Source organism: Sapajus apella, unplaced genomic scaffold, assembly GCF_009761245.1.
Source record: "Sapajus apella isolate SASKATOON/1434 unplaced genomic scaffold, GSC_monkey_1.0 scaffold40, whole genome shotgun sequence".
Lineage (NCBI taxonomy): Eukaryota > Metazoa > Chordata > Mammalia > Primates > Cebidae > Sapajus > Sapajus apella.
The window spans coordinates 19,834,387-19,857,274 of record NW_022436980.1 but is presented as its reverse complement, the minus strand read 5'-3'; the positions used below and the strand labels follow the sequence as shown (position 1 = coordinate 19,857,274).

General features: G+C 39.8%; 1 protein-coding gene across 8 annotated transcripts in view; it reads left to right on the top strand.

Annotated features, from left to right (window-relative positions):
- The window catches only part of TMEM45A (transmembrane protein 45A), an 81,181-nt gene extending 58,372 nt beyond the window's left edge, over window positions 1–22,809 (top strand). For 6 of the 8 annotated variants that reach the window (XM_032299282.1, XM_032299280.1, XM_032299283.1 and 3 more), the window contains 3 exons: window positions 346–530; window positions 11,080–11,225; window positions 12,945–13,256. In XM_032299282.1, coding sequence (XP_032155173.1) covers window positions 346–530; window positions 11,080–11,225; window positions 12,945–13,095 — 482 coding nt within the window. In that variant the 3' untranslated portion in view covers window positions 13,096–13,256. Of the gene's footprint in view, window positions 1–345; window positions 531–11,079; window positions 11,226–12,944; window positions 13,257–22,279 lie in introns of those variants that run through there. The other 2 variants (XM_032299281.1, XM_032299285.1) reach the window with 2 other exon arrangements.
- Window positions 22,810–22,888: the final 79 nt, after the last annotated feature.

Below are 22,888 nucleotides of genomic sequence, written 5' to 3'. Positions count from 1 at the left end.
AAATTTTCAATCCATGGAGATTCCAACTTCATCTCAATCATTTTCATTTAGATAAAGAGGAAAAGATATTCATTCAAAAATATAGTGAGATAATGAGAATCCATTAGTTGAAAATGTCACAGTATGTTAGAGAGAAAATAAAGGTCAGCGAAAGCAAAAAGAGGGTTAGATTTCAAAGATTCCATTCTAATGAGGTGGTGATGTTTTCAAAAATACAGTACTGTGGGAATCAGTGAGTACCTGCTCTTTTGGACAAATGTGTGTATGCGTAAATTTCTGTGTACAGAGAGAAACGGCGGTGGTCCTTGGTGCCACTGAAAAAGACAATCTGTTTTTTCCCATCAGCTTTTATCTTCTACAACCACACTCATGGCCGGGAAATGCTGGACATCTTTGTGCACCAGCTGCTGGTTTTGGTCGTCTTTCTGGCAGGCCTCATTGCCTTCCTAGAGTTCCTTGTCAGGAACAATGTACTTCTGGAGCTACTGCGGTCAAGCCTCATCCTGCTTCAAGGGAGCTGGTTCTTTCAGGTGAGTTGGGGCCTCTAGTTAATGCACCTGGACTCTTTGCCTGTAGCTTCTCTCTGCATTTGATGGGGCAGTTTGCTCTAGACCCCAGAGACTTCCCTCCAACGTGCTGTAGTAAGATCATGGGCCTCTGAGAATTGATGTTTTTTTCAGTGTCCCGGTAGCCCTGATGGGAGAATTATCAGGAAAGCTGGGTCATCATACACCTGGACATCCATTATGTAGGAACTCTGAGCTGATGCTTTTAGTTAGAAGCAGTTCTTGACACTAAAGCAGCTTATAGCTAACGGGTAATAAGCTTAAGAAATATATAGAAGGCAGAAAAGAGGGAACACTATCACTTATTGAGAAATAGTTACATGTTGGCTACCGTACCAAACTTTCACATACACATTGTTTTATTTTTTCCCTGTAACAGCCTGGAATTTAGGCATTATCATCACCAATTTACAGTTAGGAAGACCCAGAGAGGCCAAGGCTCATACAGTAATGGAGCTGGGATCCAAATCTGGATTTGTGTGACCTGAGGCCCCAGGCTTTTTCTGTTTTAAGCTGTAAACTCCCTAACCTTGATGTGCTGTTGAAAGCATGAATTGCAATCAGTGAACATACATTTTATACAGACTGACGAATCATAATCTAACATGCATACATATCTGTAAACAAAGTCTAGGGTGGAAGGTGAATTTTGGTTTAATCAAGGAAGACTTCTTAGAAGAGATTTTTAGTCACTGGACAGCAGAGATTTGGGATAATGAGGTTATTTTAGAGATTTGTGTTGTGCGTGAGGAGTGGTAAAGAGCATTGGTAGGGGAGGGGAATAGAAACAACAGGATAGAAAAGATGTGATATTTAAGCATGTAAGAAAGTAGAAAGGCTGTTGAAGGAAAGGCCGATAGAGAGGGGCTAGATCCAAGGGTTATTTTAATGGAAAGACTTCATAGAAAAAACTAACAGATACCCTATAATGTGTTATCACATTTACTATAAAATGTTATCACATTTACTATGTACATGTATTACCTATTGAAAAATAGATGGAGTAAGAAAGGGCTGTCCATAAAGCATCGCACAGGGGCTGAGTCCTATTTCTGAGGAGTTTCGAGCCCTTAAGAGTGCTGTTGGTAACAGAGAAGGCCACAGGAGGTAGGTATCCTGTACCAGTTTCGTTAGGTGACTTTTTAGAATTTCATTCATCTTCTCCACTTTCCCTGAGGACTGAGGCCCTCCAAGCACCGTGGAGATGATACTGCATTCCTAACACCTTGGAAATTCCTTGGGTCACTGCAGCTTTGAAGGCAGGGCCGTTTTTGCTTTGAAGACAGCGAGGGAGTCCGAATCTAGGGATTACTTCATTAATCAGGATTCTTATTACCTCTTGGGCTTTTTCTGCTCTACAGGGGAAAGCCTCAACCCAGTTTGTGTAGGTATCTACACATACCAGCAGATATTGATATCCCCGAGACTTAGGCATATGGGTAAAGTCCATTTGCCACTCCTCACCTGGATAATGACCGGTTCACTGTTCCCCAGGAGGAATTTTGCAATGTGCCAAAGCCTCAAAGTCTAGCAAGAAGGATAATAGCCTCCTGTGTAGGAAATATCTTAGAGGGAAGAGCTGGGAAGAAGTTTGCATTATGGAAATCTGGACCCAGGAGGTTGGGGTCTGAAAGGCTGGGCATAGCTTGCATAGGTGGCTTTTTCTTAAGAGGTCTAAGCGGGGACACAACCTTAACCAGACTGAACCGGGAGTGGGGGATGGCCACCTTTCCCCTGGCTGGCCCTCAGCTTGGCCCAGAGAAAGAAAGATCAGTAAGGGAGGGAAGGGCTTCGGGGCTGACCAATGCTCCCAGTTCCGCAGACCCGGGGTTTGTTAGAGAGTCCATTCGCAGGAGGTCTGACACCTGTGTCTTCAGACTGGTGGCCACACTATATGCACTTAGATGGCTGACGGATGCCCACTTTCTACCTCCTTAACAAATTTAAAAGAAGGGAAAGGACAGATTAGTAAATGAAAGGGGTCCCATATCCCTCACTGCTCTGAAGTCCAACGTTCTCCTGGCTGGCTTGCCAAAAGATGTAACCAGGGGAGCATATCCAACTCCCAGAGGTCGGAGGTTCTTGGCCTCATTAACTCGGAAGAACAGGGAAAGTGGCCCCGGAGTTGCAGTGAGCTTACTGTTTGAATAAATATTGTGGACCCAAAGAGTTTTGCCGAAAAGCAGTTTATTAGAGAGAGAGAGAAACAAAGACAGGCCCCATGCTGTCGTGGGAGGGGGCCCAGAGAAAGAATCAGTATAGGTAGGAACAGCAGGAGTTTTAACCCTTGAGTTATTCCCTCCCCATTCATGTTCTTGTCCAATGAGAGGAGTTCTCTCAGACTTCCTCTGGAGTGATTGCTCTTTGACTCTGATACCAGATTGGCTGCTTGGTCCCCTCCTCCCAGAGCTTTCCGCACCTTTTTTGGACAAAGGAGCCTCAGCTGGCTTTCTTTACCTAGCCCGCGTGGGAAACCCAGACGAAGAACTTGACATTCCAAACCCCTCTGGTTCCCGGATGGAGGCATGGAGCTGGGAAACTCTTGCCTTAGAAACTATGCCCCTCACGGACCCATGAAAAGAAGGCTCCATAACAGAGTCCCTCAGAACCAGGCTTTTGGGACTCTTTAATTGTGTTATTTTTTTGTGTATTCTATATTCCTAATGATTTTTCATCTGATTGATCTCTCCCTTTCTAATAGAAGTTGGTTATAGTTTTATGTTATAGGTCTGGATTTGTCCATTTCTTTTTTTGTTCATTTTTTGCTTTGTTATAAGGTTGTTTTCTGCTTCTCTCTCTCTCTTTTCTTTTTAGTTTTTTTTTTTAATTAGATGATCTCATTTATTTTCAATCTTTCTTGTTTTTAAATAAGTGCATTTAAACAAGTACATTTGTACACTTCTAGAGCTGTCTTCTGTTAGATTTGATGTGTTAGTTTGTAGTTTTTGATATGTCGACGTGGTTTTCACAATTTTGAATGTTATTTCCATGTGCTTTTCTCTTTATGAGTTATTTAGGAGTACACTTTTAAGTTTCCAAAAATATTCTTTTTTTCTTATTATTTATTTCTACTGTAATTGTTTCATGGTCAAGGAATATGTTCTCTTTGTAATGTATTGAGACTTCCTTTGAAACATGGCCCAATGTCAGTGGTTGTAAATGATCCATGTAGTCAAAAAGGAAGTATATTCTTTTTGTTTGATTTAGGAGTCCTCATATATTTACTACATCAAGTTTATTAAGGAGCTAAATATTCAAGTAAAGAAAGGCAGTATAAGAGGGGAAACCCAAAGAGAGCAGAGTTATAAACATAAGAGAAGAATTAATGACATTAATTAGTATTCAGTTAATAACTAATGATTAATTAATATCCAGGATCTGAAGGAGGAAGCTGTGGGTCATACCTCAACTGGGAATAGGTTGGCTTAGTGTTGCCTCTTTTGGCAGATAAATGTTTTCATATTTCCCCCGAAAGCTTTTCTAAGGAAGAGATTCATGTCTTTGGGGATAAATCTGAAATTATTTAGAATTTTTTTCATCTACCAGTATGTCTAGACAAGACTGTTTACTTTACTCCTGGTGGTCAGCCTAAATAATGTCTGCAGCCTTAAAGTAAAATTAACATTTAATACCAATGCAAACACACACACTGCCAAGAAACAATGTTTTAGCTATAGTGACTCTCTCACTGCTTCCCTTCTCCGAAACAAAACCGTCTAGAAACTTAGGTGACTTTATTATGCTTCCAGTTGGTAAGTGTGGTATATGAATCTTTACAGCCAAAGCACGCTAACAATATTATGTCGTGACTTGCTTTTCACCATATTTTGCTCTCACCACTTCTGTATATATGGTAAATATTTTAATACTAGTGCATGAACTGTGTATAGATGGATTAGAGAAAACACTCACCTAGACTCTTGAAACCATAAGTATGGAGACGTGAACTGAAAGAAACAAATGCTCACCTTGGCCGCTTGTTTATCACACATATCTAAGTGATTGGGTAATATGTAAATGGAGAGGGAATTTTCCTTCCAACTTATTAACAATGCTTTCTTTCCTGAACCACATCACAGTCAAAAATGTTTTCTCAACAACCTAGCCACATCATGCAATTTAAAAAAGAAAAAAAAAATCCTGCAGGCCCCTTTATTCCATGAATCATGTTTTCCCTGTGTCCTCTGTGTGGGAGAATATTTCAAAACCTTGCTTTGTAGCTTTCATTCCCAATCTCTCTCCAATCAGCGTCCCCACCCAGGTGCAGGACGATCAGGGGATGAGGAAGGTGCTCCCATTGTCTTTGCTTCTTGTTATTTCAGACAGTTGTTTCTACCGCGTCTCCCAGCTCCATCAATCCCCCCAGGGATTCCTCCCATGACTGCACAGATCCTGAGCCCAAACGAAAACTCAGCTTTTGTTTTGCCTTTACGCAGGGCAAAAGTTCATTTTTAAACGACAAGAAAGCCCAACCAAACAGTAGTGGTTTGCGGTCTGTTGCGGCAGCAGATCAAACATTTGCCTAGGCTTTTAGTATTGAAATAAATGATTGGATAATCAGATAACAACAGGAAATTCAGACTCTTCGCTGTAGGAAATCAGCCCCAGGCTTGTTGCCCATTAGAGAAGATAACTATTTACATTTGAGATGTGACACTAATAAAACTTACACTAGTCAAAACCAGATGTTCAGGAGTGGCATACAAAATATAGCAAGAAAAACTTTTTTTTTTTTTTTTTGCAAGTTGAGGTTTTTTGAGGAATGTTATATAAGGAAACACGTGAAGACAAAGAAAAGCGTAGTTTTTGTATTTAAAGGAGGATTTAGTGGGTTGTGGCAGTTTCTAGCCTCAGTTTGGGGTTTCAGCTTTCCTAATTTATTTGTGTTTGGCCTAGAATGACTATGGAATGTTTCTATGGCTTTCACTGTAGTCACATCAGTTAACTCTGTTCATTGGCCTATCGAAGCTTTAGCTTCAGAGAGGGGCTCCGAGTTTCTCTTCTCCCGATGTAAACAGCAAAAAGCTTGGCAGAATGAATGATGCCTAATGGAGGTGACTTGAGAGTTTGTTTTGGAAGCTCCTAAAAGCAATTATGAATGTGGCATGTAGTGACAAGTCCCTGGGCCTGCAGGCTAGACCAACCTGAATCTGAATGCCAGCTTTACTACACTAATTACATGATTCCCCATAGATGATGTGTTCTGTGCCGTTGGGCTTCCTCACCCAACTATAAAATAGAAATGGTAATAATATATCATGGGGTTATTGGGAAGAATAGACGCTGTCACTTGACGATGCATGCTGCCCAGAGGAGAGGGCTGCTAATTCCAGAGGACAGGAGCAGAGTAAGCTTCCAGAAGAAGGTGAAAGGTGGAAGACAGTCACCAATGTGCCTAGGCTTAAGGTTTAGGGCAAGTGATACCCTTTTGCTTATTTCGGACTCAACCGTTGTATTAGTTTCCTAGGGCTGTAATAATAAATTTCCACAAATTGGGTGACTCACAAAAGAAATTTATTTACTCTTCTGGAGACCAGAAATCTGAAATCAAGTGTTGGCAGGGTGGGTTTTCTCTTGGGGTCCAGAGGGAGAATCTGTCCCATGCTGATGCTGATCTCCTAACCAATTGCGGGCCGCTCTTGGCATTCCCTGGCTTGGGGCAGCATAACTTCAATCTCTGCCTTGGTTATCACATGATATCCTTCCTGTGTTTGTTTTCCTGTGTCTTTACATGGCCTTCTTATAAGGATGGCAGTCATTGGGTTTAGAGCCAACTCTAATCCAGTGTGACTTCAACTTAACTTGATCACATCTGCAAAGAACGTTTCCGAATAAGATCACGTTCAGAGATATTGGGAGTTAGGACTTCAACATGTTGGAGAACACAATTTAACCCAATACAAATGCTAACCTTTCCCTCTGGGAGCTGGAGCAGATCACTTCCCGACCTGGGGCGGATGGGGCATGTGGGTGGCTTTGGAGGAATGGTAGCAGGACTGATGGATGGGATCTGAAGGGTCGTCCATAGCTCTTAACGCTCACCTTCCCTAAAAATACCCTGTCTACACAGACTTTTTCTGTCAGTTTCCATGAATTTGTTGTGAGGAGAGGGCATGAGATCCCAGCTTAGACAACTGGGCCTTTGAACTGGGAGTTGACTACATGACTTGATTTTCTCTCTTGTTATCCCAAACAGTAAGCACAGAGGATCTAGAAATTCTTGCTTTCTTCCAGAGGATTCAAGGACCTGGGCTCTGGTCACTTTGGGTCCCACAGTGAGCTTTCCTAGCAGTATATACAAGGGGTATTGCAAAATGCTGACGTGTCCAAAGCAGGGGTGGCATTCTCCATCTGCAGCTTCTGAATATTGCGGGCTCAAACCTCTAACTTAATGACTGATGTATCTTCTGCCACAGATGTTGACATATCTTCCCTTTAGAGTCTATTCATCTTCTAATGCAGAGGCCCCAGCCCTGGGTGGGTGAGGCACAGCAGTAGAGATCAAACGTTTTGGCAGCTGTTTGGGGATGGAGGGGCGGGGCATACATGACTTAATTTTCCTATCTCTAAAATAGACAATGCATTCTGTCTACTGGGATATAAAGAAGGGAAAGAAGTTATTGTAAAGTACCTTGCTAATTTCAACTAATAAGATATTTGGGGAAATGTATGACTCTGACATTCGTTGACAAATAAAATGCACTGGGCCAGCACAAAAATGGAAAACGGTGGTTGGATCACTCCACTTGGTCAGGAAGGTAAACTGAATGATGAATCAATGAAGACTCCATGCTTCCACTCACGTTTGCCATTTGGCCAAATGGCCTAATGTTGCCAGATAGTTATATTTTTACAAAAAGGCTTAGAATGCAAACATCTGTGTGTTTCCTTTTTTTTTTTTTTTTTTAAACGGAGGCTTGCTCTTTTGCCCAGGCTGGAGTGCAGTGGCACTATCTCAGCTCACTGAAACCTCTGCCTCCTGGGTTCAAGTTACTCTCTTGCCTCAGCCTCTGAGTAGCTGGGATTACTGGTGGCTGCCACTATGCCCGGCTAATTTTTTTTATTTTTAGTAGAGATGGGGTTTCACCATATTGGCCAGGCTGGTCTCGAACTCCTGACCCCTTGATCCGTCCACCTGAGCCTCCCAAAGTGATGGGATTACAGGCGTGAGCCACCACACCCAACCTGTTTCCTATTTTTTAAGTGTTAGCAACTAAAGCAAATTATTATTATTGTTATTTTCTTTGAGACAGAGTCTCACTCTATGGCCCTGGCTGTGGACCAGGAGTGCAGTGGCCTAATCTCAGTTCGCTGTCACCTTCGACTCCTGGGCTCAAGCGATTCTCCTGCTTCAGCCTCCTAAGAGCTGGGATTATAGAACACACCACCAGGCCCAGCTAATTTTTTGTATTCTTAGTAGAAATGGGGTTTCACTGTGTTACCCAGGCTGGTCTCAAACTCTTGACTTTAGGTGATCCACCCACCTTGACCTCCCAAAGTGCTGGGATTACAGGTGTGAGCCATCTCACTCGGCCACAAATTATTCTTTTAAATGTGCAGGCCAGACAAAGTATGTCTGGGAATTAGGGATGTGGTTCAAGGGCCAACAATCTGTCATCTGCATGGTAGTATAGTGCCATATCCTCATGGAACCACCTTCCGTCTCAGTATTGGTCGGTCAAACCATAAACCATATCAGACGGCTGAGATGACTCAAACTGATCTTGTTATGCAGGCCTCTGCCCTCCACTTTGCCCCATACGGAAAGCCTATATGGTGAAAAGAGTATGGAGCAGGAGAAAGAACATGGAGTTTTTGGAGCCAGAAACGACTGGTTTGGATTCCTACCGTAGTCATTTAGCCATCTTGTAATATTGGGGGAAGTTATTGAAGTCCCTGATTTCCAATCTTTTCCTACGGAATATGAGGATGATGATATCTTCTTCTTCAAGTTGTTTCAAGGACTCAGAATTATTGTGACGTTTATGTATATGAGTGAGGATAAACCGCCAAGCACATGGTGGTACCACCATCTATCAGACAGTAAAATGGAAGTTGTCTTTTCAACTAAAGGGAATCCAGAAATGGGAACAAATGATTAAGGCACAAATCTTAATTTTCCCTGACTTACTCTGATTATTTGAAATTTCAAACAGAAATGGAATTAATGTTTTATTTAAGATTGCACACTGTGGTTTTTTTTTCTTGTAACATTTCATTTATTAGTTGTGTAATCCTGGGCAAATCACTAAATCACTCAATTTTCTTATCTGGATAATAAGGATAATAATACATTAAAATGAGGGCAATATAATACATCCTTGAAAAGCGCCATTGCAAGGAAACACCTAAGTACTGTAACTGACACATATCAGGAATATATGGTAGACATTTGTAGGATTATCCATTATATTATCTTGGTTTTGAATTTCATTTAGTTCTAGAAACCTGAAACACATCTATCTATCTATCTAATCAATCATCTATCTATCTATCTATCATCTATCTAATTTTTTGTTGGGATAAAATTCTGCAGCTACTGGGGAAAACAGTTTTGCAGTTCCTCAGGAAGTTAAATATAGAATTATCATGCGACATGGTAATTCCACTTCTACCCAATAGAACTGAAAACGGGTATGCAAACAAAAACTTGTACACGATGTTATCCAGATAATCCAGATTATCCATTTGACATTCCCATCAGCAATGTAGAAGGATTTCAGTTTCTCCATATCCTCACCAATATTTTTTATTATTATTGCCTGCCTAATGAATAAAAAATGGTATCTCATTGTGGTTTTTATTTGCATTCCCCTAATGAACAAGGATATCAATCATCTTTTGTATATTTTCTTTGGGGAAATGTAAAGTCCTTTGCCCATTAACAAAAATTGTTTTTGTTGGCTTTTAGGAATTCTTTTTATATTCTGGATATTAATCTCTTATCAGATATATGCTTTGCAAATATTTTATCTCATGCTGTGAGCTGTCTTTTCGTTTTCTTAATAGTGTCCTTTGAAGCACTAAAGTTAATTCTGATGAAGTTCATTTTATCTATTTTTTTCTTTGGTTGATGGTGCTCTTGGTGTCATAGCTTAAAAAATAATCAACAAATTGCAAGTAATGATGTTTTCTACCTGTTTTTTTCTAGGAATTGTATGGTTTTAGCTCTCATATTTAGGTCTTTAATTCATTTTGAGTTAATTTTATATATAGCATGAGGTGGGGGTCCAAATTCAGTCTTTTGCATATGAATACCCAGTTTTCTTAGCACCGTTTGTTGAAGAGACTCTTATTTCCCCATTGAATGGCTTTGGCACCCTTGTCAAAAACCAACTGACCATTGACATATGAGTTTATTTCTGGACTCTTAATTTTATTTCATTGATCTAAATGTCTATCATTATGCCAGTACCACATTGTTGTTTTGATTATTGTAGCTCTAGCTTTCTTTTTTAAGGTTGTTTTGGTTATTCTGGATCCCTTCAATTCCCTATGAATTTCAGGATCAGCTTTTTCCATTTCTGCAAAAAGAAAAAAAAAGAACATTGGAATTTCGATGGCAATTGCATTGAATCTATAGATTGCATGGTATTGCCGTCTTAACAATATTAAGCTTCCGGTCCATGAATATGAGATAGCTTTCCATTTATTTAGGTCTTCTTTGATTTCTTTCAACAATGTTATGCAGATTTTTGTGTACAAGTCTTAAACCTCCTTGATTAAGTTTATTCTTGAAGTATTTTATTCTTTTTAATACTATTGTAAATGAAACTGTTTTCTTAGTTTTATTTTTGAGTTCAATGCTTTTGTATAAAAATACAACTGTTTTTGTATGTTGATTTTGTATCCTGCTGCTATGTTAAACTCATTTATTAGCCCTACTAGCTTTTTTTTGTGGATTCTTTAGGAATTTCTCTATATAAGATCATATCATCTGTGAATGTAGATATCTTTGCCTCTTTCTTTCTAGTATGGATGCCTTTTATTTTTCTTAATGGCTTAAATGCTCTAGCTAAATCGTAGCTTAATTGATCTAGCTAATATTTCCAGTACAACATTTAATAGAAGCGGTGAAAGCAGCCATCCATGTCTCATTCCTGATATTAGGAGGAAAGATTTCAGGCTTTTACCATTAAATATGATGTTAAATGCGGGCATTTATTTATTTTGAAGCCTTTTTATACTCTAATTTTGAAGTAACAGAGTGAAACTGCACAATGTAGAAACCCAAGACATTCTCTTAAAGTCCACTCCTTTCTAGCAAGATGACTGTTTATATTTTGAAAGTTGATCATTAAATGTCCTTTTAAAACTTTTATGAAAATATGACATATTAGAGACTCTCTATATTACTAAATCAGGCAGCAAAACCTGATGTTTTATCTGTTACATCTTAAATGATTGGATTTGACTTAGTTATCATGTACCTTGGAACCAAGTATTTTGAAATGCACCATTTTTGGGATTGTGGTTGGTTATTTCAACATGTGCTTTTTGTTCTAAATTGCAGATTGGATTTGTCCTGTATCCCCCTGATGGAAGTCCTGCATGGGATCTGATGGATCATGAAAATATTATGTTTCTCACCATATGCTTTTGCTGGCATTACGCAGTAGCTCTTGTCATCGTTGGAGTGAATTACGCTTTCGTCACCTGGTAAGTCAGCGATTTCTGTTCATGGAAGTTCTATTCCTTGGTATGTGATTATCAAGACTCAGTGGTATTGAATTTAAAATTCAAAGGGGATTTTATTCCTTATCATCTCATAAGACGGGGTAGCATATTATCTGCAAACCAAAAATTCCTAGTAAAAAGGATAAATGCTGGTTTAAAGTTGATTTCTATTAGTCCCGTTCAGTGCCTCAGCTCTGCCTCTGCTGCTCATGTTTACCCTTCAGCGCACTCCTCTGTGCCTCCATGTCTCCACTATGCTATCTCCTCTTCTCTCTTCTGAATGGTCTCCCTCACCCTGTACTGCCTATAGTGAGTCCTCCATTTACCCAAATGTGCATACTTCAATTAAGCACTTCTTAAGCTTAGAGTCCTTTTTTGACCAACTTGTGTGTGTCCCATTAAGTGTAGGTGCCTGCCTAAGTTGACATTGACAAATATTTCTACAAGTCAGGTCCAGTTAAATACATATTTTTATAAGAATATAAATTTTTTTTATAATACAATATTTCACAAGTGGGTAACGAGGAGTAGAACAGAATGATAAGAACACATATTTTTGACTCCACTGTTTATCAGCTGTATGACTTTGGGCCAATCACTTACCCACATTAAGTAATATTTTTGTTGCTTGTAAAATGGGGAAATAATACCTAAATGAGATCGAGTATTTAAGCTTAGGACATAATAAGAGCTCAATAAATATTATTGTCTTGTTGTTCTTTCTGCTGTTATGCTTCTCCCCCGTCTCCTCTTCATTCTTCCTCTTTGGTATTAAAAAAAAATGAATGTGATATGGACCCTACCCATCAGGAATTTTTAGTCTTATAATTAGGACTAAATTAGGGAGACACAATTAAAATACAGTGCAATAAACAGAAATAGTAGAAGAAAAAAGCACTCTTGGAGTTGAGGGGAGGCCTCTCCACAATTGAGAATGAAGCTGCAGCTTGAAGGATGAGCAGGGATAGAAAGCGGTGATCATAGTTCATTTCTCTAAGGGGGTTAATGCCGAACCGCAATTGGCGTGGCCGACCTCAGTGACCAGGCATGAAGCCTCCAGCACCTAATCCTTCAGACTTAGTGCTGATTGAAATGTTCTGTATCTACAGTGTCCAATATGGTAGTCACTAGCGATTGAGCACTTAAAATGTGGCTTGTGCCACATTAATTTTATTAAATATCCATATATGTATGGACAGTGGTTACCACACATATATGGATATTAAAATTAATAAAATTAATTTAGATTGGACACTACACATTTAACAGGTTCTCCGATTTCTAAAATGCAGTGGCTACTGCTAGGCCCAGCGAGGTCCCAGCCGGAAGTAACTTTCCACTCTTCTCTCTACACATCGGCCCCAAGTCATCCCTCCTGCCCTGTGCTCCTTTGTGCCTCATTGCTGAAGCAGCTCTGGTGCTGAGGCACTGAGTGAAGAGATGAGTCCTTTGTCTAGCTCTCAGCTGTCTCTGTTCAGCTGCAGGTCAGCTCACTTTGATCTATAGTTGCTGCCTTCTGCTGTAGAAGTTGCTGCCTTCTACTTAAACCTACTAGGTTTAAGTCCTTTGGGTACGAGGAAATTCCACCTTCTCATTGATTTCTATTAGTCCCATTCAGTTCCTCCAAAGCATGTGCATGTGCTCATTGTCAATGCTGCTCTGCCATTGAGTGAAACTTGGCTTCTTCCCCTGTTGTTCTAGGCTGACTTCTGGGCCTCATCTCCTTAGGGGCTGGAAAGCCTCCAAGATCACTGCCAGCATCCAAGGAAACTCTCTTCCTCATGTCAGCTCCTCTCCAGAGCCAAAAGAAGATTACTGTCTCTTCCTGTTTCAAAAACCTTCAGACCCCTAATGGACCTCTTATTGACCTATAGTACCATAGAAACTGGATACTCCATTTTTTATTTTCCAACCTTCTCCTCTACCCCCGACACATATTATCCTAAATCTTTTTGCCCATGCAGTTCCCCCCACCTGGCATCTTCACATTAAATGCACATCTCGTCTATGAAACCTTCCGTGATGACTCTAGCCTTTGCTCATCTCCCTTTAAGAGTTTTTACAGCATGTAGCCTCCATCATGCATTTCAAAAATTGGGATCTCTCTTGTGATGTTCCCCATGAGCTCATGCGCATTAGTCTTATCTCCTGGCTAGATTGTGTCTCCTTGAGTATAAGACCCTTTCCATATTTCCAACACATCTTGGCATACTGCAAACATATAGTAGATTCTCAATAAACGCTTTTTGCTGTTTTTTAAAAAAAATTATTATTATACTTAAGTTCTGGGTACATGTGCAGAACGTGCAGGTTTATTACATAGGTATACATGTGCCATGATGGTTTGCTGCACCCATCAACCCATAATCTGCATTAGGTATTTCTCCTAATGCTTCCCCCACCCCCAGCTCTCTACCTTTGACAGACCCTGGTATGTAATGTTTCCCTCCCTGTGTCTATGTGTTATCAATGCTCAACTCCCACTTATGAGTGAGAACATGTGGTGTTTGGTTTTCTGTTCTTGCGTTAGTTTGCTGAGAATGATGGTTTCCAGCTTCATCCATGTCCCTGCAAAGGTCAGGAACTCATCCTTTTTTATGGCTGCATAGTATTCCATGGTGTATATGTGCCACATTTTCTTTATCCAGTCTATCATTGATGGGCATTTGGGTTGGTTCCAAGTCTTTGCAATTTGTGAACAGTGCCGCAGTAAACATGTGTGCATGTTTCTTTATAGTAGAATTATTTATAATCCTTTGGATATATACTCAGTAATGGGATTGCTGGGTCAAATGGTATTTCTAGTTCCAGATACTTGAGATCACTACACTGTCTTCCACGATGGTTGAACTAATTTACACTCACACCAACAGTGTAAAAGCATTCCTATTTCTCCACATCCTCTCCAGCATCTGTTGTTTCCTTACTTTTTAATGATCGCCATTCTAACTGGCATGAGGTGCTATCTCAATGTGGTTTTTTTTGCATTTCTCTAATGACCAGTGATGATGAGCTTTTTTTCATATGCTTGTTGGCTACATAAATGTCTTCTTTTAAGAAGTCTGTTCATATCCTTTGACCACTTTTTGATGTTTTTTTTTTCTTGTAAATTTGTTTAAGTTCTTTGTAGATTCTGGATATTAGACTTTGTCAGATGGATAGATTGCAAAAATTTTCTCCCATTCTGTAGGCTGCCTATTCACTCTGATGCTAGTTTCTTTTACTGTGCAGAAGCTCTTTAGTTTAATTAGATCCCATTTGTCTATTTTGGCTTTTGTTGCCATTGCTTTTGGCATTTTAGTCATGAGGTCTATGCTCATGCCTATGTCCTGAATGGTATTGCCTAGGTTTTCTTCTAGGGTTTTTATGGTTTTAGGTCTTACATTTATGCCTTTAATCTACCTTGAGTTAATTTTTGTATAACATGTAAGGAAGGGATCCAGTGTCAGCTTTCTGCCCATGGCTAGCCAGTTTTTCCAACACCTTTTGTTAAATAGGAAATCCTTTCCCCATTGCTTGTTTTTGTCAGGTTTGTCAAAGATCAGATGGTTGTAGATGTGTGGCATTATTTCTGAGGCTTCTATTCTGTTGCATTGGTCTATATGTCTGTTTTGGTACCAGTACCTTGCTCTTTTTATTACTGTAGCCTTGTAGTATAGTTTGAAGTCAGGTAGTGTGATGCCTCTGGCTTTGTTCTTTTTGCTTAGAATTGTCTTGGCTCTGGAGACTCTTATTTTGTTCTGTATGAAATTTAAAGTAGTTTTTCCAATTCTGTAAAGAAAGTCAATAGTATCTTGATGGGGATAGCATTGAATCTATAAATTACTTTGGGAAGTATGGCCATTTTCACCATATTGATTCTTCCTAATCATGAGCATGGAATGTTTTTCCACTTGTTTGTGTTCTCTCATTTCCTTGAGCAGTGGTTTGTAGTTCTCCTTAAAGAGGTTCTTCACATCCCTTGTAAGTTGTATTCCTAGGTATTTTATTCCCTTTGTAGCAATTGTGAATGGGAGTTCACTCATGATTTGGCTCTGTGCTGGTCTATTAGTGGTGTATAGGAATGCTTGTGATTTTTGCACAATGATTTTGTATCCTGAGACTTTGTTGAAGCTGCTCATCAGCTTAAGGAGATTTTGGGCTGAGAAGATAGGGTTTTCTAAGTATACAATCATTCATCTGCAAACAGAGACAATTCGACTTCCTCTTTTCCCAGTTGAATACCATTTATTTCTTTCTTTTGCCTGATTGCCCTGGCTAGAACTTCCAATACTATGCTGAATAGGAGTGGTGAGAGAGGGCATCCTTGTCTTGTTCCGGTTTTCAAAGGTTATGCTTCCAGTTTTTGGCCATTCAGTATGATATTGGCTGTGGGTTTGTCATAAGTAGCTCTTATTATTTTGAGATGCATCTTGTCAATACCTAGTTTATTGAGATTTTTTAGCATGAAGGGCTGTTGAATTTTATCAAAGACCTTTTCTGCATCTATTGAGATAATCATGTGGTTTTTTTCATTGGTTCTGTTTATGTGAATGGATTACGTTTATTGATTTACGTATATTGAACCACATCCCAAGGATGAAGTTGACTTGATCATGGTGGGTAAGCTTTTTGACGCACTGTTGGATTTGCTTTCCCAGTATTTTATTGAGGATATTCACATTGACATTCATCAGGGATATTGGCCAGAAATTTTCTTTTTTTGTTGTGTCTCTGTCAGGTTTTGGTATCAGGATGATTCTGGCCTCATAAAATGAGTTAGGCAGGAGTCCCTCCTTTTCTATCATTTGGAATAGTTTCAGAAGGAATGATATCAGCTCCTCTTTGTACCTCTGGTAGAGTTCGGCTGTGAATCCGTCTGGTCCTGGACTTTTTTTGGTTGGTAGGCTATTTATTACTGCCTCAATTTCAGAACTTGTTATTGATCTATTGAGGGATTCAATTTCTTCCTGGTTTAGTCTTGAGGGTGTATATATATATATATATCCAGGAATTTATCCATTTCTTCTAGATTTTCTAGTTTGTTTGCATAGAAGTTTTTATAATATTCTCTGATGGTAGTTTGTATTTCTGTGGGATTGGTGGTGATATCCCCTTTATCATTTGATTCTTCTCTCTTTTCTTCTTCATTAGTCTGAATAGCAGTCTATCTATTTTGTTGACCTTTTCAAAAAAACTACCTCCTGGCTTTGTTGAATTTTTTGAAGGGTTTTTTATGTCTCTATCTCCTTCAGTTCTGCTCTGATCTTAGTTATTTCTTATCGTCTGTTAGCTTTTGAATTTATTTGCTCTTGCTTCTCTAGTTCTTTTAATTGTGATATTAGGGTGTTGATTTTAGATCTTTCTTGATTTCTTTTGTGGGCATTTAGTGCTATAAATTTCCCTCTACACACTGCTTTAAATGTGTTCCCAAGATTCTGGTACATTGTGTCTTTGTTCTCATTGGTTTCAAAGAACATCTTGATTTCTGCCTTAATTTCATTATTTACCCAGTAGTGATTCAGGAGCAGGTTGTTTAGTTTCCATATAGTTGTGCAGTTTTGAGTGATTTTCTTAAACCTGAGTTCTAAATTGATTGTACTGTGGTCTGATAGACTGTTTGTTATGGTTTCCGTTCTTTTGAATTTGCTGAGGAGTGTTTTACTTCCAATGATGTAGTTAATTTTAGAATAAGTGTGATGTGGTGCTGAGAAGAATGTATATTCTGTTGATTTGGGGTGGACAGTTCTGTAAATGTCTATTAGGTGTGCTTGGTCCAGAGCTGAGTTCAAGTTCTGGATATCCTTGTTAATTTTCTGTCTCATTGATCTGTCCGATATTGACAGTGGGGTGGTAAAGCCTCCCACTATTATTGTATGGGAGTCTAAGTCTCTTTGTAGGTCTCTAACAACTTGTTTTATGAATCTGGGTGCTCCTGTATTGAATCCATATGTATATGAGATAGTTAGATCTTCTTGTTGCATTGATTCCTTTACCATTATGTATGCCTTTCTTTGTCTCTTTTCATCTTTGTTGGTTTAAAATTTGTTTTCTAGAGACTAGGATTGCAACCCCTGTTTTTTTTTTTTTCTTTCCATTTGCTTGGTAAATAGCCCTCCATCCCTTTATTTTAAGCCTATGTGTGTCTTTGCACGTGGATGGGTCTCCTGAATACAGCACACTGGTGGGTCTTGACTCTATCCAATTTGCTGGTTTGTGTCTTTTAATTGGGGCATTTAGCGCATTTACATTTAAGGTTAATATTGTTATGTGTGAATTTGATCCTGTCATTATGATTCTATCTGGTTTTTTGCCTGTTAGTTGATGCAGTCTCTTCATAGTGTCAATGGTGTTTACAATTTGGTATGTTTTTGCAGTGGGTGGTACTGGTTGTTCCATGTTTAGTGCTTCCTTCAGGAGCTCTTGTAAGGGAGGCCTGGTGGTGACAAAATCTCTCAGCATTTGCTTGTTTGTAAAGGATTTTATTTCTCCTTTGTTTATGAAGCTTAGTTTGGCTGGATATGAAATTCTTGGCTGGTTGAAAATTCTTTTCTATAAGAATGTTGATTATTGGCCCCCACTCTCTTCTGGGTTGCCAAGAGATCCACTGTGTGTCTGACAGGCTTCCCTTTGTGGGTAACTTGACCTTTCTCTCTGGCTGCCCTTAGCATTTTTTCCTTCATTTCCACCTTGGTGAATCTGATGTTTATGTGTCTTAGGGTTGCACTTCTCGAGGAGTATCTTTGTGGTGTTTTCCGTATTTCCTAAATTTGAATGTTGGGCTGCCTTGCTAGATTGGAGAAGTTCTCCTGGATAATATCCTGAAGAGTATTTTCCAGTTTGGTTTCATTTTCCCTGTTACTTTCAGGTACGCCAATCAAACATAGATTTGGTCTTTTCACGTAGTCCCATATTTCATGGAGGTTTTGTTTGTTTATTTTCACTCTTTCTTCTCTAATCTTGTCTTCACACTTGTTTCATTGAGTTGATCTTCAGTCTCTGATATCCTTTCTTCTGCTTGATTGATTCAGCTATCGATACTTGTGTATGCATCACGAAGTTCTTGTGTTGCATTTTTCAGCTCCATCAGGTCATTTATATTCTTCTCTAAACTGGTTATTCTAAGTTAGCAATTCATCTAACCTTTTTTCAAGGTTCTTAGCTTCCTTGCATTGGGTTAGAACATGTTCCTTTAGCTTGGAGGAATTTGTTATTACCCATCTCCTGAAGCCTACTTCTGTCAGTTCTTCAAACTCATGCTCCATCCAGTTTTGTTCCCTTGCTGGAGAGGAGTTGTGATTTTTTGGAGGAGAAAAGGCATTCAGGGTTTTGGAATTTTCAGCCTTTTTGTGCTGATTTCTCCCCATCTTCATGAATTTATCTACCTTTGATCTTTGATGTTGGTGACCTTTGGATGGGGTCTCTGAGTGAACTTCCTTTTTGTTGATGTTGATACTATTCCTTTCTGTTTGTTAGTTTTCCTTCTAACAGTCAGGCCTCTCTGCTGCAAGTCTGCTGGAGTTTGCTGGAGGTCCACTTCAGACCCTGTTTGCCTGGGTGTCACCAGCAGGGCTGCAGAACAGCAAAGATTGTTGCGTGTTCCGTCCTCTGGAAGCTTCATGTCAGAGGGACACCCACCAGATGCCAGCCAGAGCTCTCCTGTGTGAGGTGTCTGTTGGCCCTCCTGGAAGGTGTCTTCCAGTCAGGATACACAGGGGTCAGGTACGAACTTGAGGAGGCAGTCTGTCCCTTGTCAGAGCTTGAATGCTGTTCTGGGAGATCTGCTACTCTCTTCAGAGCTATCAGGCAGGGACATTTAAGTCTGTTGAAGTTGTGCCCACAGCTGCCCCTTCCCTAGGTTCTCTGTCCCTAGCGAGATGGGGGTTTTATCTAGAAGTCCCTGACTGGGGCTGACTCCTTTGTTTCAGAGATGCCTTGCCCAGAGAGGAGTAATCTAGAGAGGCAGTCTTGCCACAGCGTCTTTGCTGAGCTACTGTGGGTTTCGCCCAGTTCAAACTTCTTGGTGGCTTTGTTTACAATGTGAGGGTAAAACTGCCTGCAGTCTTGCTTGTGACAGTTCAAAGATGACAATTGTCTGGAAATTTTATTACATATTTTACTGTATCTCACATTTAAATAGCACTCTTCCACAGAACTATTTCAAAAACCCCTCTCTATGGGTAGGAAAATATTGCGCATTTACAGGTTAGTTTTCCAAGCAATGATTCATGTGAACCATTTTGAAGAACAAAATAGAAATGCCCAAATTCCATGCTTATGATTGTTTCTTGGAAGTACATCTGTTGTCTCAGCTCTGCTCTTTCTCATATTAAGTGAAGAGCACATGTGGGAGCAAAAGCGTAGACATACCATGACCCCAGATTCCTGGATTCATGCCCTTCTAGTGACTAGCAGTTATTTTTACTTGCTCTTTATCACCCCATCTCTCAATCTGGCCCAGGTAGCCATTTCTGCATGTGCAGATAAATATACCTACACCTATAGGTACAGGTGGCAGATAGAGGCTGGTTAAGGTGTCTGACATGTCTTAGGTTGGGCTTGTAGTAGCCACAGATACAACCCAGAGAGAAGGAATGGGAAACAGGGGTGTTAGTAGGGGTCTATGTTAGCAATTAATTTATAATAAACAGCTATGTCTTTGTTTTAATTTCCACAAGCATCATCAGGAAATGAAACAAATTAATCAGTTAATTAATAGATTTCATTTAGCATGTACTGAAGTTATGCAATGTTGAAATAATACGTGGTTTTAAAAAAATGACATAAACACTGTCCAGACTTTAACTTAAGAGTATTTACTTTTCAAGAGAACAGTGGCTTGAAGTGTTGAGGACATTGGGAGCAACACCAGTAGTCAATTAATAATCAAGGCAAATTATTTCAAGCAGTTTTCCTTGCTCTTGAGTCCATAGATGTTACAGATACCACTCAGTTGCTATCGTTTTTGAGATGAGTTAATGCTGGGTTGGAAATGACTGAAGAATTAGCCCCTATGAATGGGTGAGTGATGTGAGTGCCTAGAAGATTGCTGTGAAGGTCACTGATTTATCACGTGTGTATTGAGCCACTGTTATGTACCAGACCTTGTTTTAGGCTCTGGCTGGGGTTAGGGCAGTAACGAAGATGATGTCTTTGCTCTTATGAAGCTTATGTTCTATATAGTGTCTCCTTGATTGTAAGACCTTATCTGCAGTGCCCACGCCTCTTGGCACACTGCCAAACATATAGTCGATTCTCAATAAACCCTTGTTTGTTGTTTCAATAGATCTATGTTGCAGAGCTATTTAAATATAGGGCTTCATTTGTTTGGAAATCATGTTTTGTATGCTTTTCAGGTTTGCTCTCGAAAAGATAAGACCAGAGGTTAAATTTTCTGATATATTTTGATATAAACTTAAGCAAGAGCTTCAGTTAATTCCACAGAAGTATTCCAAAAACCCCTGTCCAAGCACAGGTAAAGCCATTACATATTGATACAGGTAGGCCAGGCCTTCATCAGAAAACATATGGCAGAAAATAAGGGTAAAGATGCAGGTTGACTGGTGAAGTTTTTCTTATGTGAAGAATGATATGATGTGTTGGCTTATCAAATTTGTTTGCATATTCCTATGTATTTCTGGGAGTTAACTACATTTTATTGATATGGTCACAGCACAATGCCTTTATCATAATGATGAACAGGAGGAGCTTTGCCTAGTTCTTATGACATATTCTTTCTCACATTCAGAGAAGTGGAGAGCCTGCTGAGCTTTAGTTGCTAAGCGGTGTCACATCTTCCAGTGTCAAAAATTATAACCCCTGCTTCCCCCAAACCTAAGGATTCTCTTTTATTTTTTCCTTTTTCTTTGAGACGGAATCTTGCTGTGTCACCCAGACTGGAGTGCAGTGGTGCGATCTCAGCTCCGTGCAACATCCACTTCCCAGGCCCGAGAGATTCTCCTGCCTCAGCCTCCCAAGTAGCTGGAATTAAAGGCATGTGCCACTATGTTCAGCTAATTTTGTATTTTTAGTAGAGACGGAGTTTTACCATGTTGGCCAGGCTGGTCTCAAACTCCTGACCTTGGGCATCTGCCTGCCTCACCCCCCAAAGTACTGGGATTATAGGTGTGAGCCACCACACCCAGCCCAGATACTCTTAAACTATGAAGACAGTCACAAGGATGGAGGGTACTTCTTTGAACTTCTTAATTCGTCATGGCAGAGACGTCACAGGCAGTTGAACAGCTTGTTCCCTGCACAAAAGCTCCCCTTGGAAGGGGCTAGTAGTGGATAGTAGGGGCTGAACCTAGTCCAGACTTAACATGAGCCTTGACTTGGGCTGCCAACCCTAAAGAAGGAGAGGGCTTCATGCCCTTCCTTTGTATGACATAGCACCTGTTTGTAATACACAGTTACATGTAGCTTTACTGGAGAAACTCACCCGAGCTTGGTTTCACCTCGGCTTGTCACAGCCGAGATTCTCTTGTTTTAGAAATGATCAAAGTTGGCCAGGCACGGTGGCTCATGCCTATAATTTGAGCACTTTGGGAGGCTGAGGCGGGCAGATCACTTGAGTTCAGGAGTTCGAGACCAGCCTGACTAACATGGTGAAACCCGGTGTCTACTAAAAATTTTAAAAATAGCTGGATATGATGGTACATGCCACTAATTCCAGCTACTCAGGATGCTGAGGCTGGAGACTTGAATGAACCCAGGAGGCAGAGGTTGCAGTGAGACGAGATAGTGCCACTGCATTCCAGCCTGGGTGTCAGAGCAAGACTCTGTCTCAAAAAAAAATGATCAAAGTTATCTTCTGATGCCTAATTAAACAATGATGCAATACATCAGAAAGCCACATTGTATCTGTTTACTTATACCCTACTTTAATCCACAAGAATTCTCAGGCAGCTCCAAAGCCAATTAAAAGTGATTTTCCTTTTTGGGTTGCCTTCCCCAGTTGCCCAAATAATCTAGACTTTGTCTTATGATAGATGCATATTGCTCTGGGTTTCTATTTTAAACACTGTCTAACTTGAGATGCTTTTCTTTCTTCTCAGGTTGGTTAAATCTAGACTCAAGAGGCTCTGCACCTCAGAAATTGGACTTCTGAAAAGTGTTGAACGAGAACAAGAATCAGAAGAAGAAATGTGACTTCGATGGGCTTCCAGTTTTTCTATATAAATCTTTTTTTTTTTTTTTTTTTTGCATTGTTTTTGTTCTTGGTTTTGTTTCTTGATCTTTTGCTGGAGAATAGCTGGCTAAGGATGACTCTCAGTGTACTGTTTGCATTTCCAATTTTGTTAAAGTATTTGAATTTAAATATTTTATTTTTAGCTTTGAAAATATTTTGGGTGATAATTTCATTTTGCACATCATGCGCGTCGTGGTATTCAGGGGCTGATTTTTTCCAGATTAGCTAAAGTTTGATGCCCACACTATGAAAAAGAAATTTGTTTTATTTGCCTTATAGAGATGCTCAAGGTTACTGGGCTTGCTACTATTTGTAACTCCTTGACCATGGAATTACACTTGTTTATCTTGTTGTTGCAATGAGAAATAAATGAATGTATGCCTTTTGGTGAAGACACTTGAAATCTTTGTTTTTGTCATCTAGCTACACTCCTCCCTTATATCATGCACAAGGAGCTACAGGACACAGAAATTCT